The 17,115-nt window shown below is 37.4% G+C and overlaps 1 protein-coding gene across 2 annotated transcripts in view; it reads right to left on the bottom strand.

The window, feature by feature from the left end:
- The window catches only part of fgd5a (FYVE, RhoGEF and PH domain containing 5a), a 48,551-nt gene that overhangs the window by 12,801 nt on the left and 18,635 nt on the right, over nt 1-17,115 (bottom strand). For both annotated transcript variants that reach the window (XM_056240781.1, XM_056240780.1), the window contains exons 6-12: nt 14,798-14,949; nt 13,630-13,786; nt 6,104-6,194; nt 3,336-3,386; nt 3,176-3,234; nt 2,807-2,878; nt 2,567-2,635 (exon numbers count right to left, since the gene is read on the bottom strand). In XM_056240781.1, the coding sequence (XP_056096756.1) occupies nt 2,567-2,635; nt 2,807-2,878; nt 3,176-3,234; nt 3,336-3,386; nt 6,104-6,194; nt 13,630-13,786; nt 14,798-14,949 (651 nt within the window). The remainder of the gene's footprint in view (nt 1-2,566; nt 2,636-2,806; nt 2,879-3,175; nt 3,235-3,335; nt 3,387-6,103; nt 6,195-13,629; nt 13,787-14,797; nt 14,950-17,115) is intronic.

Raw genomic sequence — 17,115 nt, forward strand, 5'->3', positions numbered from 1 at the left:
AATATTTAAAGCATCTTAGCAAAACTAAACAATACCTAGATTTCAAATCTGTACAGCACTTTTCTTAAAATCTCATCAAGACATTCAGAAAACCAGGAAGTGGTACTTCAGTGACTCCACGCAGGGCAAACAACTGACTGCTCAGTCTAATGGTTTTAGTGTTATTTTCAGCTGTGGTGGCTCAGTGTTGTTGATCTGTTGTTCTCTGGGCCTTGTCTTCAGTGTGCTGTCAGTACAGTCCCAGCACAGGAAGCTGGCATCCACTGACCTACAACAGACATCCTGAGTGGAAGTACGACCCTCGAAAACAACAGCGGTACAGAGACGGGTGGGGGTAGCCTTGTGCTACAGCTAACATAGCCTCCAGTGTCTGGTGAACACTTATGGCACATATATACCGGCTCACTTACTCTCTAAGAAACTGGCTGGCGTGTTTTGAATGACCAAATATCAGCGATACCTGTCTATAACAACTCAGTACTCAAGGGGGCGATAAAGGTACCTTCAAATGTCTGTCACTGAACTGAATGTGTAATGCAGCTAGCTGTAAACATGTTGACAGTTTAACTAAACTTGCCAAGCAAGATTCCCTTCAGACTGTTGCTCTGCAATGACAGAATTTGGTTTTAAAGCATAAACTGACAGTAGAAGAAAAGTTTATGCTAAATCCAACTCTTTCTAATGATCAGAATGCAACACGTACTTGCCATCAGACACATTTCTGAAACGCAAGAAGCCATTCAAGTCTAACTGAAAGAGAAGCTGTTAATGCTCCCGCTCTGCCAATTGGTCTGATCAATATTGTTGAAAACATGTATTTACCAAACACACAAACAAAGTCATGTGAGCTCCAAATGACAGTGAAGCCACCAGTTCTAAGGCATGTAAACAAACCCTTGTGAGAAAGAAGTATACTTTAGCATACTTTTAAAAAGAGTACTTATAACGGAAATAATATACCTTAAAACACTTAAGTGTGAACTAAATGTTGTTTTCAGATACTTAGGCTATGTTTACACGGAAACGATCTGAAGAGAAAACGCAAAAGTGGCATTGCGTTATCACTTTTTATTCTGCGTTTAGACGAGCGTTATGGGTGGGAAATCCGCGTGCATATGGTGACGCAAAAGTGTGTGAAATTCGATGAAGTAACTATGCACTCCAGGCGGCTAGGTGGCAATGTGAAGCACTGCCACACAACAACACCAAGTCCACGCGCCTGCGTACAACCTTCACTGTCTAGCAGACTTTTGCGTTTTTACCAAGGGGGTAATCCACCAGACGGAAACTGAAGTCTCCCCAGGGGCCGCCATTGGTTAACAAGCCTTCACCTGCTGTTAGCATCCCATTGACTCCCATTCATTTTTGCGTCACTTTGACAGCGAATAACTTTACATCTGAGGCATTTAAAGACTCCATTTGTCCATTGTTTATTTCTAAAGAAACACGACAATGTATAAAAGGCTCCATTACCTTGTATCTTACGTTATGGCCCTGTAGAAGCAGTTTTTGTAAAAATAGGCTAACGATTGCGTCATAACACGCGACTCTCTGTCGCACAGTAGAGAAATTACCGTATAGACAGAAGTAGAAGCTCGCGCGCAATCGGGGGCGACGTGGAGGCATAAAGTCAAGGGAGAAGCCCATAGAGAGTCATAAAGTTGATCCTGCTGCTAGCTCATGGACAGCTAATACTCACGAACTCCGGCTCTGCAAGATTCAGAAGGGAATGATTCAGATTCCTCTTGGCACAGCTACTAGAAGACGTACAAGTTGCTCACGTCACATCTACGTCGTCAAGCTCAGTTTGAGCCTGCGCAGTGTGCTTGGCAATCAGGAAGTGAGTGCTTCTAATTGACTTCACTTTTCTCCGTTGAAGTCTATGGGGTCGCTGTGTCCATTTCTTTTACTGTCTATGGTTTTTACCGGTTTTTACCCTTTAGACGGGAACGCGACGGTGGAGCGTTTTTAAGATTACCACTCTGGAGGGTGGTTTCACTTTTTTGCGTTTTTAAGCCCCAAAAACGCCGTTGCCGTGTAAACGAAAGGCACATCCGATAAAATATTTTTACGTTTTCACCCGCGAGCGTTCTCGTGTAAACAGGGCCTTAATTACATGTTAACTGCAATTACAGTAAATGAAAATGTATTATATTTAAATTTTAAATATATATTATTAGCTTTTTGACTGACTTGAGTAAGACTTAAGTACATTTTTATATGTACTTTCATAATTACTTCTATTGTTTTTGAAATACGGTTAAAGTGTAAGACTGAAAGTACTGACAAGCAAACAAAATGTAATTTAAAGTAAAACATTTAATTTGACATGATTACAAAGTGGACTTTTTAAAACTTAAGTGTGTTAAGAAACATAGTCATGAAAGTGTACTCGTTTTAAATATACTTAAGACACAAGTGACCTTTTATTTTATTAATACTATATTATTTACATGTACAGTTTTTTATATATACTTTAAGATTTGAAGTACACTACAAGTGCACATTCAGTACAATTGAGCACACTTCTTTTTCACAAGAGAAGTACAGAAGCATGATACGATACCAGGAAGAGGTGTCTGGGCTGCCTGCTTTTACGAGAGACCTTCATCAGGGTGCCCTCCTTGACAAAAACCTGCAAAACACACAGGTGTCAGAGGCCAGGTGAGTTATGGGTAAATGTGTTATTCACTTAAACCTTTGATGTCTAATAACTGTTACTGATCTTTCAGGTTTTACAGCCAGTAAAAACGGTAGTAAACTGTAAACATGAAACCATAAATACAGTGTATGGAGCAGAATTTACCCGTCCTGGTTGGAGAAGGTCTCTTTTTCCTCTAACGCTGTAGTCAATATGAACCAAACGAAGCAGGTTCTCCTGCGATTTTGAGGGAGAAAGACATAAAAGAGTGAGAAACAGAAATAGAAAATGAAAATGATTATTTCTCATATGTGGATGAGAATAAGAAAGCTGTTAAGAAATGAATAATAGAGAAGGATTCTGTCTGTCTGAGAAAATGTGTGTGTGTGTGTTTGGGGATGCCTCTCTGTCCCGCTGATTTCACACTGCTCTCTTTGTTTTGGACACCTGGAACACTTTGATGACATCATATCCCCTTGCTCCCTTTTCTTTATGTATTAACAATACACTCTCTCACAAACAGAGACAACTCACCCCATGTTTTAGATTGTCATTAACCTGGTCTGCGACTTCTGACACGATTACCAGCGCAGCTGTTGATAAAAAGTTGCAGTTACAAGCACGACTAGTGTTTTCACTGATCAAACATGGTCAGTGTTCATCACTGTGTGACAGAGAAGACAGACAACAATACCTTGTGTGTCTTCATACTCTTTCGAATCAGGGGAGAGATTGTTTAAGTAGTCTGAAAAGAATGAGATGGAAACCACATGAAGGATAAAAAAGACAAAATTATTTTTACAGGCTCATGCCTCTTATACACACTCTTATGTTTTGTTTTGTTTTGTACAGGATCCCACATACACACCCTCAAGGTTGAAATGATAACAGCCTGCCTTATTCTCACGCAAAACAATATACACGCTCACAACAAAGTTGTTTTTCTTTTTAACACATTTATTCAATGTAACATTAAAGCTCATTGAATTTATATTATAAGCACATTTAATCATCAAAGCTCATAAAGTGACTCAAGAGTGAAATTCCGGTAATCAAAATGCAAACACGAGGACTGCAAGTCAGCAGCAAAACATCAATTCTACACATAAGATTAGGTCCATGAACTGTTGAGAAAGTAGTTTTATTATTTAATTACTGTATTTCCTGTGTTTTGATGCAGTTTGATAAATATAGACAAAAATTAACCTCTGTCCAGTATCTTTATATACAGTAGATATGCATATATTTGCGTCATCCACATATACAGAACTCATCTGTGTTATTTTAGCGTAATTTCTATACTATTATAGAATGTTAATGTTTTAAATAAGCTTTTATTTTATATTTATATTTTTAGTTTAAAGGGATAGTTCACCCAAAAATGTCTGTCATCATTTACTCCAGCTTGTGGACTGGATGTGTCAAAGCGAATGTTCTTCATTACGACTTAAATTTTGTCATCATTTACTCACCCTTATGTTGTTCCAAACCTGTATGAATTTCATACATTTCATACATTGAAACACAAAAGAAGATATTTTGAAGAATGTCGGTAACCAAACAGTTGAGGGACCCCATTGGCATCATTTTTTTTTCTTCCATACTTTGTAAGTCAATGGCTACTGACAACTGTTTGGTTACAGACATTCTTTAAAATATCTTCTTTTGTGTTCAGCAGAAGAAAGAAATTCATACACCAAAAATGATATTGTGAACGCTAAGTGAACCAGGACTATTGTATCAAGTTCTTTTTAGGTCTGAAGCAAAAGTACAGAGAACTGAACAAGTGTGAACAGCATTTTTTTTTTCATTTAATTTTGTTTAATTTCTAATATTTACGGAGCCCCACAAATTCATGCGGGGGAAACAATATGTATATCGTGGCCACATTGTAATAATTTGTTCCTTTGTTTTAGTTATATCAAAATGAGGGTACAAATTAGTTTAACGTGGTCACAATTTACTAAAATGAGAGCACAGATTCCTAATTCGTGGCCACAATTTAACTAAATCGAGAGAACAAATTCTTAATGAGTGGCCATGATATATATATATATATATATACACTCACCGGCCACTTTATTAGGTACACCTGTCCAACTGCTCGTTAACACTTAATTTCTAAGCAGCCAATCACATGGCGGCAACTCAGTGCATTTAGGCATGTAGACATGGTCAAGACAATCTCCTACAGTTCAAACCGAGCATCAGTATGGGGAAGAAAGTTGATTTGAGTGACTTTGAACGTGGCATGATTGTTGGTGCCAGAAGGGCTGGTCTGAGTATTTCAGAAACTGCTAATCTACTGGGATTTTCACGCACAACCATCTCTAGGGTTTACAGAGAATGGTCCGAAAAAGAAAAAACATCCAGTGAGCGGCAGTTCTGTGGGCGGAAATGCCTTGTTGATGCCAGAGGTCAGAGGAGAATGGCCAGACTGGTTCGAGCTGATAGAAGGGCAACAGTGACTGAAATAACCACTCGTTACAACCGAGGTATGCAGCAAAGCATTTGTGAAGCCACAACACGCACAACCTTGAGGCGGATGGGCTACAACAGCAGAAGACTCCACCGGGTACCACTCATCTCCACTACAAATAGGAAAAAGAGGCTACAATTTGCAAGAGCTCACCAAAATTTTACAGTTGAAGACTGGAAAAATGTTGCCTGGTCTGATGAGTCTCGATTTCTGTTGAGACATTCAGATGTTAGAGTCAGAATTTGGCGTAAACAGAATGAGAACATGGAACCATCATGCCTTGTTACCACTGTGCAGGCTGGTGGTGGTGGTGTAATGGTGTGGGGGATGTTTTCCTGGCACACTTTAGGCCCCTTAGTGCCAATTGGGCATCGTTTAAATGCCACGGCCTACCTGAGCATTGTTTCTGACCATGTCCATCCCTTTATGGCCACCATGTACCCATCCTCTGATGGCTACTTCCACCATGTCACAAAGCTCTAATCATTTCAAATTGGTTTCTTGAACATGACAATGAGTTCACTGTACTAAAATGGCCTCCACAGTCACCAGATCTCAACCCAATAGAGCATCTTTGGGATGTGGTGGAACGGGAGATTCGCATCATGGATGTGCAGCCGACAAATCTGCGGCAACTGTGTGATGCCATCATGTCAATATGGACCAAACTCCCTGAGGAATGCTTCCAGCACCTTGTTGAATCTATGCCACGAAGAATTGAGGCAGTTCTGAAGGCAAAAGGGGGTCCAACCCGTTACTAGCATGGGGTACCTAATAAAGTGGCCGGTGAGTGTATATATATATATATATATATCCGTATGTTATGTGCAGGGCTCTGTAAATACTTAATCTAATATTTATATTTTATTTCCGCTTTGTTTTAATAAAATAAAAAAAGTCTCTGAAAAGGGACTGAATGTGTTAAAGTATTAACTGCACAAAAAATATCATCAGGACTAAATATTTGAATCACAGGTGTTCACCTGTGAGCAGCATGCGGTACTGGAGCACACGCACAATGACCCGCATCAGCTGGTGTTTGAGAGGAACACGAACACCTTCTGGATTCTCCGTCTGGAAGACACAAAAACACATGCAAATGAGAAATGCCACATGAAACACAATATACAATGTGTGAAAACATATTATAACTGAAGGCACACAAAAGGAGGACATAAAATATACACAAAACATTATGATTAGCAATATCATACACTAATGCTGCGTTCATGTAACACAGGAATTACAAAATAACTATTTTTATAGTACACTCTTTAAACTGTTCAAGTTACCTTTTAGTTGTTTACATGATCTATTTTAGCTGCCATTTTAGTTGTTTTTACATGATGTAAAGTAAGAGAAATTCACGAGTTTAATGAAGATGTGAACCATTTTTACTAGCCAGAAACTCATAATTACGGTAATTTCATTTGCTTTGTTAAATAAACAGACACAAAAAGATCTATAAACACGACACTGTTCCAACCCAAAACCACAATCACAAACTCAAACACGCACAATCATACACAAACGAGAGGTACTGTATGTCACCTTTGCTCTCTCTTCGTCCACAAGATACAGTATTATAGATCACAATGGCCCCACTTAGAAAAGCCCGTTTCAAGGTTATTCATTGACCTTCCCTTTCCCCTTACACAAAAACCTGAGTACGCCTCATTCCATCCAATTCCAACCCAATTATATCAATCACTGGGAGAAAAAGTGAACAAGTGAATCAGTCAAACACGCGGTGAGAAGAAATCAATCAAGGCCTAATTGACTTTGACACGTCATTGTTCATGCGAGCTCTGAGGAGCCTTAGGGGACATGAGAGGTCAGTAGAGGGTAGAAAAGGGCAAATAACTTAAGACTTCTGGACACCCAGAGACATGGGACAATGCTTGAGATCTTTCACGAGAAAAGGGGAACAGAAATGCCGTAAACGACCTTGTGTGAGGAGTATGAACAGAGGGAGTAGTGGCTTCAAGATAAAGGAACAGACAGAGACTGTCCAGTTTGCACACCTGCCACAACATCATTCCCACAACACCTCTGATAGACACTATTATCTCTTTCACACCAGCTCTCTCAGTTTCCCTGTCTCTACCTGTATTGTAACCTTCATCATCATCACAATTCACCTGTTCTATCATTACTTTCCTTATTTCTCTTCACACTGCAGTTTTTGTATTACATGTAACACAGATCTGTTATTTGGATGATAACGTGAACATCAAAAATCACACAGAATGTGACTGTTAAATTCAAATGATGTACTACATCTAAAATACTAGATATACACCAATCTAACTTGAAATTATGCCAAAATTTTAATTCAGTTTAATATTTCATAAAATATTGAATTGAAATTAATGGAATAAAACATTCAAAATTAAAATATTCCGATATTAAATAAAACATATTTTATAAAATATTTAATGTAATGTAACCACTGTAAAGTGATTTGTTTAAAATACATACTGATAAAAGTTACATTGGTGTATTAAATATGCATTACTAATACAAATTAAAAAGTTAATGATAATGGAAAAACTTCTAATTTCATATAATATACTAAGGGTGAACAGAGCGCAACATTTTAATTCAATATAATATTTTATAAGATATTAAATTGAACTGAAATGTTTTAAGTCAAATCACATTTATTTATATTGCACTTTATACAATACAACAATGGTGACAACATATTATTATTATAATATATTTAAAATTTAATTAAATGATACAATTAAATTAAATAATACAATTAAATTAAATAATTGGGGTGAATAAAAGCTAAATTATGGAAAATTCTATTCAATTTAATATTTTATAAACTATTACATTGAGTAAATGATAAAATAAAATATAAATAAAATATTTAATATTAAAGTATTCAGTTATTAAATTAAATGTCTTATTTTATAGAATATTAATTATATTCAAAATATTCAGTAAATTGCACTATTATGAAGTATATTATACTGATTTTTTTTAAATACTGATGCACTAAATCTATATTAGCAGATATATTGATGTATTATATATATATATATATATATATATAGTAATAGTTACAAATGTAATGCTAATGCACAGACTTATAATATGATAATATGCCATCATATTAAAAGATTATGAAAGGTGTTGATGATGTTCTGCTGAGGAGTGATTTTTTGGAACCACATTTAAAAGGATTAGAGCAGAAAGTCTACATTAGACACTTTAAGGTTTTTGTGTGAATGTAGCCTTTCACTCTTCAATTCGAAATATCATTGCACCTGTCTTCCATTATCTAATTACTTCCTCTATGTATCGTTTCTTCACTGCAGTGAGCCTCATCCTGACCATAAAGCCTGTCAGATTCCTGTGTTTAAGCACAACATGGCTCCATTGTTAAAGGCAGTAGACCTAATGAACAGCCTCACACTGAATACTTGCACCAAACTGCAATCCAATTGACATTTGTGCTGAAGAAGTGGCCAGTCTTTGTGTATGTGTGCAAGGGTAGATATTTAGCGTTAGCTCCCCAGTCGAGTTGGGATACAGCCAAGAGAGGGAACAGTGGCTTGTGCCAGAGAACAGACAGCCTACACAAATCAGGCACTGGTCCGGCTGAAGCAGCGCCTGTGTGGACAGCTGATTTAATTGAGGGTTGTTTAAGAAGACTGCTTGGCTAATTAGCTTTTTTCCACCTCATTGCCCAAATTGCCAGATGAGTGTGCATGTGTGTCAGTGTCTTGTTCTGTCTTTATCTTGTCCTTTCCACCTGTACAATTTAAGAGCAACACTGTGTAATAGTGATACATGCACACAGAAATACCATGCTTGCAAATAGTGGCTATATGTTCATATGGAGTTTGAGTCAAGTGGATTTTGAATGCATCTTCCAAAAATCCTATATAAATATATACTACCAGTCAAAAGTTTGGAACGATTTAATGTTGTTGAAAGAAGTCTCTTATGCTCATCAAGGCTGCATTTATTTGATCAAAAATACAGTCAAAACAGTAATATTGTGAAATACTATGACCAGTTAAAAGAACTGATTTCTAGTTTATTTTAAAATGTTATATGTTCCTGTGATGACAGGAAGAGCAGGAAAGCTTTACACATAAAATTGATCAAAAGTGACGGTAAAGATATTTATAATGTTACAAAAGATTTCTATTTCAATAAATGCTGTTCTTTTGAATCTTCTATTCATCAAAGTATAATGAACTAAATGTATCATGGTTTCGACAAAAATATTAAGTTCTGTGGCAGGCGCACCGTCCTTCACCCGGGGATGTGCACAGATAGCCATATTAATCATAAAATCGTATTACTTGATTATCATTGTTATTTTTTGGAGGATTGGGAGGAGAGGGGAGTGGGGTGAGGAGAGAAAGGGTAAAAGATGTTAATTACAATTAAAATTAAAAGGTCTTTCTTTTCTTTTCTTTTCTTTCTTTACCTTTTTTCTTTCTTTTTTTCTTCTTGTCTATTCTTATATTGTTGTTTATCTGTGTTGTTGTTTTTTGGTCGATATGTGTATTTTGTAAAATTTCTGTATGTATTTCTGCAATAAAAGTAATAATAATAAAAAAATATATATATATATACTATATATACAGTATACATTAAGTGGCAAAAACTGTTTTCAACATTATTCCATTATAAATAATTGAGTATTGATAATAATTGAGCACAGATCAATATATTTCAATAATTTCTGAAAGATTATGTGACACTGAAGACTGTAATAAAGGCTGCTGAAAATGTAACTTTACTATCACAAGAATAAAGTGTACATCTTAAAATATATTGAAATAGAACACTTTTCTTTTAAATTGTAATAATACTTTGCAATATCACTGTTTTTGCTGTAATTTTTATCAAGAAAATGCAGTCTTGATGAGCATATGAGACTTCTAAAAATCCTAATTATTCCAAACTTTTGACTGGTAGTATAGTATAGTAGTATAGTATAGTATAGTATAGTATAGTATAGTATAGTATAGTATAGTATAGTATAGTATAGTATAGTATAGAATAGTATAGTATAATAGTATAGTATAGTATAGTATAGTATAGTATAGTGTAGTATTGAAGATGACAGATAGATAGATGACGATGGATGGATGGATGACAATGGATGGATGGAAGGATGGATGGATGATGGATAGATGAATAGATAAATCTGAATCTATCTGAGTTTACACTCCTTCAATTAAGTCACACCTTCTGCAGATCATTTATTTTAAACTGAAGGGCTAAAAGGACATGGTATGAAAATGCTGTAGAATGTTGAATATAAACATGAAGCTTGCAAAACAATCTCCCCTCTCTCTCTCTCTCTCTCTCTCTCTCTCTCTTTCTTTCAGAGAACCCTACCTTCGTCTCCTTCCTTCTTACACATTCTGCACACACCCCCCCAGATACTTATAAACACACACACACACACACGTTTGTGGTGAAAACCCCTCGTAAACAGTGTAGCTGAACAGGGTTTAATCCTATCAGACCACAGCGGTGATCAGATCAGCTAGTGTTGATACTTCATCTCTGTCATCAACCCAGCACACAGACGCACGCACAAAATAAGATTACACAAGCTCGGATCCAGAGAAGAGAATTCCTAATACAACCTCTATCTTCAATGCATCCACTATCCTTTATCAAAAAGCTTGAATGCTGCTAATACAAAAATGTCAATGCCAAGTGAAACCAATGTGGTAAATTCTACAGTGCAAGATAAATATAATAGATACATTTATATACCTGGTTGAATCTCACAAAAGCATGTCCAGGTCACACGGCAAGAAATGAAAAGGATTTTTTTATTTTTTAAACTATTCTAAAGGGGTCATGATGTGGATATTTTGCATTGTTTTAATATATTCCTTGAGGTTCACTCATAATGTTAAATATAACTGTAATTTACAGACAAAGCATGGTTTGTGATGCAGCTGCTGTAATATCAGTTGGCTGCATCCTCTTTCTACAAAATGTTATTTGCAAACTATCCATTACACTATGCATTACAATAAATCATCCACTTGTTTTCGACGCTGAGATCCTTCTGAAATCTGTACAAGACGCAAACGAGCTGTTAAGACTGGATGTGTCAAAGCGAATGTTCTTTCACTCTTACATTTGTCCTGTTGTCGACAGACTCCCCTAACACAAAATTTAGACACTGAATGAGCATCTGTATACTGTATCCATCCAGTGTAGACAGCATCAGTGATTATAATGGGTACTTGCTTTTGATGTGACTCTCATATCCAGTGCAGGCAAATGTCAGTCATGTCGTTTATAATAAGGAAGACGTTTTAAGCTATAAAACTTGGAGGTAGTTTTAATGGTAAAAGACCTCGTGTGTCAAAAGATCAAGGCAAATTTCAGCATTTTTAAGTTATCTTTATAGTTATCATCCTTGGTGTGAACAGGCCTTAAATCAGGCATCTTTTTTTTTTAAAGAATAATTTAATTTCTTTCTTTCTTTTTTGGTGAAATATGTGCTGACAATGGTGGTATATAGGCTACTGATAAAGTCAAGCAGGCGTTTAAACTCCTGATTTGTACACCTTCAGGTCCCAATCAATAAAACAACTGCATCTTCTCCCATTAAATGAGCCGAGAGAAGCATCACGGCACAGATTGGTGAATAAAACAAGTCAGCAGTGGCTAGAATAATGGTTGGCAGGTTAAGAGAAATGTAAGAAAAAGCCTATCTTGTTGTTCACTTGTGTGTTTGTGCAGTGGTTCAACACTGAGAGTCAGCTCTATTGGTTTCATTAGTGCGGAGTGACCAGAGGCAGCCAGTGATGCTCAGTACATACATCACCCAGTCAAAGCCTATAAGCGTTTGACCAGGACTCACAGAGGACTGAGTGAGCACATTTTACACCCAGAAATGAATTACATTGTGTTGAAAAGAATAATATGTGCTGTTATAAGCAAAAATTACATCTTAATCTCATTTCATTACTCTGGGGTTATTTGGATCATAAGCCTCTGCTATTGATTGTGAAGCCACATGAGAAAACCGACCCATGGCAGGCTGTCACACATTATTAAAGATGCAATCCTTGATCTAAAAAATATAAAACAGACCTCCTTTAACTCATTTCACAAACGTATGAGCAAACTCAATTAATGAGTATAAGAAAAAAATCGACCCACTTTTCAATGAGAGCAGCTGATGACAACGCACACATTTAAAGGACATTCGGCTAAATCCGCCCTTCTTTCTCCCTTTCCTGATCTCTCCCTGCTATACATTGAGGGTCCAATTTTGAGTCTACCACCCAAGGAGGCTTCTCTGAATACAGATGCTCATGCATATTAATGAGTGAGGACAGCTGGCTTCCTGTCGTTGGTGATCCCGATCACCATAGAAATGTGTGGTCAGTGACTCCACCAATTAAATGATTCACTCTGTCATGAATATCGCTGGTACAGTGAACTGATTGTGTCCTTAATACACTCCAGGTACCAAAACTGCAGCAGTCGATGCTACTAGATTTTGTGATTCTCAACTATTTCCATCAAAAAGTAATTTGCAATTGATCGCATTACTTAATAAAAACATTATTAAGGGATAATAACACATATTTATGTTTATATTTATATTGTTAATACATTTGTTTGTATATAAATACAATATATATATATATATATATATATATAATGTCGACAAATATTATATAATTAAATTAAATTTCAAATAAATAAACTAAAGAAATGTATGCATACAAGTGCTCAAAAATCAATCAGACAGTGAATCTGAAACACAATCTAGCACCACCAATACTGAAGAAGAAAAAATACATCAAATGTTTTATTTTATTTTAGTAAAGCATCTCTGGCAGGTTCTTATTACCACGATCGACACCACAATTGTAATGGAATACAGTTTTTATAAATGGATTCCTGGATCACGTCAGAGGATTATATGTTTGCTTCGGATAATTTTGTTTTGTAAACGAGGCACAAAGAAGAGTTTGCAAAGAACATTTTGTAAAAAGATGAAGCAGCGAACTGATATTACAGCAGCTGCATCACAAACCATGCTTTGTCTGTAAATGACGGTTTTATATGGATAATGTTTTCAAAACACTTGTTGATACTGTTTCCTATGCAACGACATTAGTCGATCATAACAGTGGCCTTTTACTGACAAGCCTTAAAGGAGCCGCCCCTTAAAAACGGATCAATTCAGGCAGAGGGTCAGAATAAGGATGGAAAATAATTTTCCTGCATATATATTATTTATTTATTTTTTGTGCAAAAAAAAAAACATGCCATGACCCCTTTAAAATAATTTCTAGTTTCAAAAAGAAAAAATCTTTTCTTTTTTTTTTATATAACTTTACAACAAATAAATTTGGCATAACATCATCCCACCCAGTCTTTTCAACTGAAAGATAAACTGAAACATACTGTGACAAAGGAATCATCAAATTGTGATTAATTCCCAAACAAACACACAAAATTCCAACATTTTCATCTCAGAACTCACCTCAAACTGTTTTACCACATCCTCAAAAGCTTTACTCTGTCTACAGCTCTCCTCCAGCAGTGACATGCTGCGGTCATAGTCTGAGATGTAGGTCGCAAAGGATGAAAACTCAGCCCGGCGCGTTAATATGACATCAACCACTGACGGGCTGTCCTCCCTGAAGATGAATGGGAAACAACGAGAACTTTTCAGAGGGCATCCAAGGACATTCATGATGGCATTATAATGGATTGTGCTACTGCAACAACACATGTACTGCTATGAAAAAAATAAGAGATCTATCTGTGTAAGCAAGCAAGAACACATCAGCTTGTCTAGTGGCGTGCAGTGGTGTTCTGAAATGAGTACTCACAGTTTTTTTTAACAGATCAAATGTAAATTTAGGACTAGTTACACTTCATGTATCACATTTTCCTGGTTAAATAAACACTACTTTATATAACATAAAAAAAGCAAATACAATTCTATTTTGTATTTTTACATTAACAATGTAATTAATGTTCTATTTATTAAAACCAAGTACAAATCTTAAAATTATGCATTTTTATATTTATTCCAAAATAATATATAAAGGCAGTGACAATTTACACACGTTTTGAGGCAGTGCCTCCTCTGAGGAACCCCGCTGAGCTCGTCTTTATTAGCATGTGGCTCAGGTGGGAGATGCATACAGTAGTTCACGAGTTCACACTTACAAATAAGTCAGATAGAATAAATGCATATTTGGCGTGCTGTCCGAGGAGAGGGCTCCGGGCTCGGTATGCGGCCCGAACCCATAGTACTCCCCCGTTCCTGACTGTGGAAGAATGAGCCAGGAGTGAGGAGTCGGGGTGGTGGAGGGATGCTGAAACTGTCAAGGAATGTTAGGTGAGTTGACAGTGGATATTTATATATGCTTCCTCTCGTGCTGATAGGGTAGACATGTAATAGTTTAGTGACGAGTTGATTGGAATGATTTATTTGAACGTGCTCCTCCCGAACCTTGTTTATAAAACATCATATGTGGAGAGTGCATGCATTAGCACCTTGTAAATGATGCACATGTTATGTATGGAATTTTTATGGAATGCCATGCTATAAAATATGTGCATAAGCATGTGTACATTTCGTCTATGTTGATGTGCATTAGTATAGTGTGCATCAGTGTAAAGTGCTTGAGTGTTCTCACCACTGTTTAATGCGGGTCTCCAGCTCATTGAGGATCTCATTGTGCAGATGGTAGGCCTGAGGAAGAGTGCTCATGATCTCGTCCAGCTTCACATTTTCTAACAGAGGTTCCTCATCATTTCCTACTGCTGACTCCACTGCTCCCCTGAAGTCCTGTAGAAAAAGTCAGTTGGTGTGAGGAATCAAATATCAAATATTTCAAAACAATTATTAAAAATCTTTTAATAAATCTAAAATGTTTTGGCTGCCAATAAAAGTGTACTAGTGACATAATTGGTCAATTAAATGCATTCCACAGGACAATTTCCCAGAAAAAAACACTGTCTGTATGGATAACAGTGGCAAAAGAAAAAGTTGAAACAAAATGCAGAGAACTTCTGTCTGGATTAGCCTCAGACACAAAGATGATGACAGATATTTAAGAAGAACAAATGGGATGTTTATTGTAAGAATCAGCAGGAACAAAATCCAATGCAGGTAAGAACTGAAGAGATGGTTAATTAGCAACAATGGAGACTGATGATACCAGGTTTTGTCTTAGGGTGCTTTCACACTGGGCTCGTTTGCTGTGGTCCGAGCGCGAGCGCTGGTCTGGTTTCACACTAAACTTGATTCTATCGAACCCCGGTGCGTTTGCGTTCATCGCAAACGTGCACGGCGCATGATAGAAAACAACGCGGGTCAACATATTGTGTTTTTTATTAATTCAGTGCTATTATGCGCAGCTGAGTGAACAGCACAGGTTTACTGTGTGTGTGTGTGTGTGTGTGTGTGTGTGTGTGTCGCATAAGGTGGCTTTCTGGTGCTTGCAAATGGACTCTTTTGAGGAGATAGTGGATTTCCATTCATTTGTTGCCCTGATTCCACGCGCTATGCACAAATACACTGCAGGCTCACTCTCGCTCGTATCCAAGGTAAATCATCAGCATTATCATCCCTTACATGTGTTTTATTTAACTAAATACATCATAATCAGCTAAAATGAATGCGCAGGTTACTTTACTTCCTGAACAAGTGCGCACCCGAGTTCGTGTTGCTTTCACATTCACGCGAACAGCGGCACGGTACGAGTGCAACCTAACTCAGACCACCTCCTCCAGGTAGTATCGGGTTCGGTACCCCAGTGCGCACCCGGGTCCGCATGACCACGTTCACATTAGCGATTTTTTATGCGAACCATGCCCTGTTCCAAACTAAACTGCCAGTGTGGAAACACCCTTAAAGAGTTGCCAGGCACACACACACACACACACACACATACACACACACACACACAACAGACGAGAAGAGGAGATGACTTGGATGACTGAGAGATGACTTTGAATCGACTTAGAGCAAGGTAATAGCGTTGCAGAAGATCACAAAAGCTTAAGGTAGTATTTCCAGGTAAGTTTCCAGGACAACATTTGATGGTGTGTGTACGTGTGCTTTAGTACTGGTCATGAGGGCTGATGAGTGGCAGGTGTGCGTGGTTAGTACTCTGTTGACTGTGAAGGCGAGGTAGAGACTGGCGTGCTCGTGACAACTATACCAACTCCCATAGGCTTCCGTGCAAATACATCAAATAATCTGTACTTGTCCTCTCCTGCCTCTGAATTGAACTCTGACCACATTTATCCCTCAGGATGAGCATCAAAGGCTTAAGCTACTGGATTGAGCTCCAAGCAGCCTGCGCACGAGCCTCCAGCTTTGACACAATCTTTGCCCACATACCACTCGTCAGGGGAACATGTTATTAGTTTCTGCTGAATATTTGTTTTGGCCATAACAGACAGTTAAATTGAGCGGTCATAAGCTGGCCTGTTCGGGTCCACTAGCCTGATGGCTCAGGATCCATAGAGGATTTATTTACTTGTCCCATTATACATACACATGTCATGTACCTTATGAATCACCAGGAAGGGGTAAAATCTGCTCTGAAATGTCTTCACAGGCAAAGCCATGAGGGAATGTGTGTCCGTTATGAGGAAAGTGATGACATAAAACAAAATCCGTCATGAATGTGCACACAAACGTGTAAGCGGTCATGCTGGGAGGTGATACAAAATTCCTTTCTGAGCTTCACAAATGAATCAATGTATATCGATCACAGCCGCGTCGGCATTTGTCAATGCTCTCATAAATAACTCAGTGCTGTTATACAGTACTCCTAGGTGCTATGAAACTGGTTTCCTCCGATAGCATCTCAATAGCTGAAACTCCCTGACAACTTTCCAAATGTTCATTGTAATGAAATTGCTCTGTTTTACAGTTGCCTTCATAAGACTCATTACACTTTTATTGCTTTCTCACAGTTCAGCTAGTGTCTGATGCATAATG

This window comes from Rhinichthys klamathensis, unplaced genomic scaffold, assembly GCF_029890125.1.
Source record: "Rhinichthys klamathensis goyatoka isolate OS25496 unplaced genomic scaffold, OSU_Roscu_1.1 h1tg000613l_1, whole genome shotgun sequence".
NCBI classification, from domain to species: domain Eukaryota; kingdom Metazoa; phylum Chordata; class Actinopteri; order Cypriniformes; family Leuciscidae; genus Rhinichthys; species Rhinichthys klamathensis.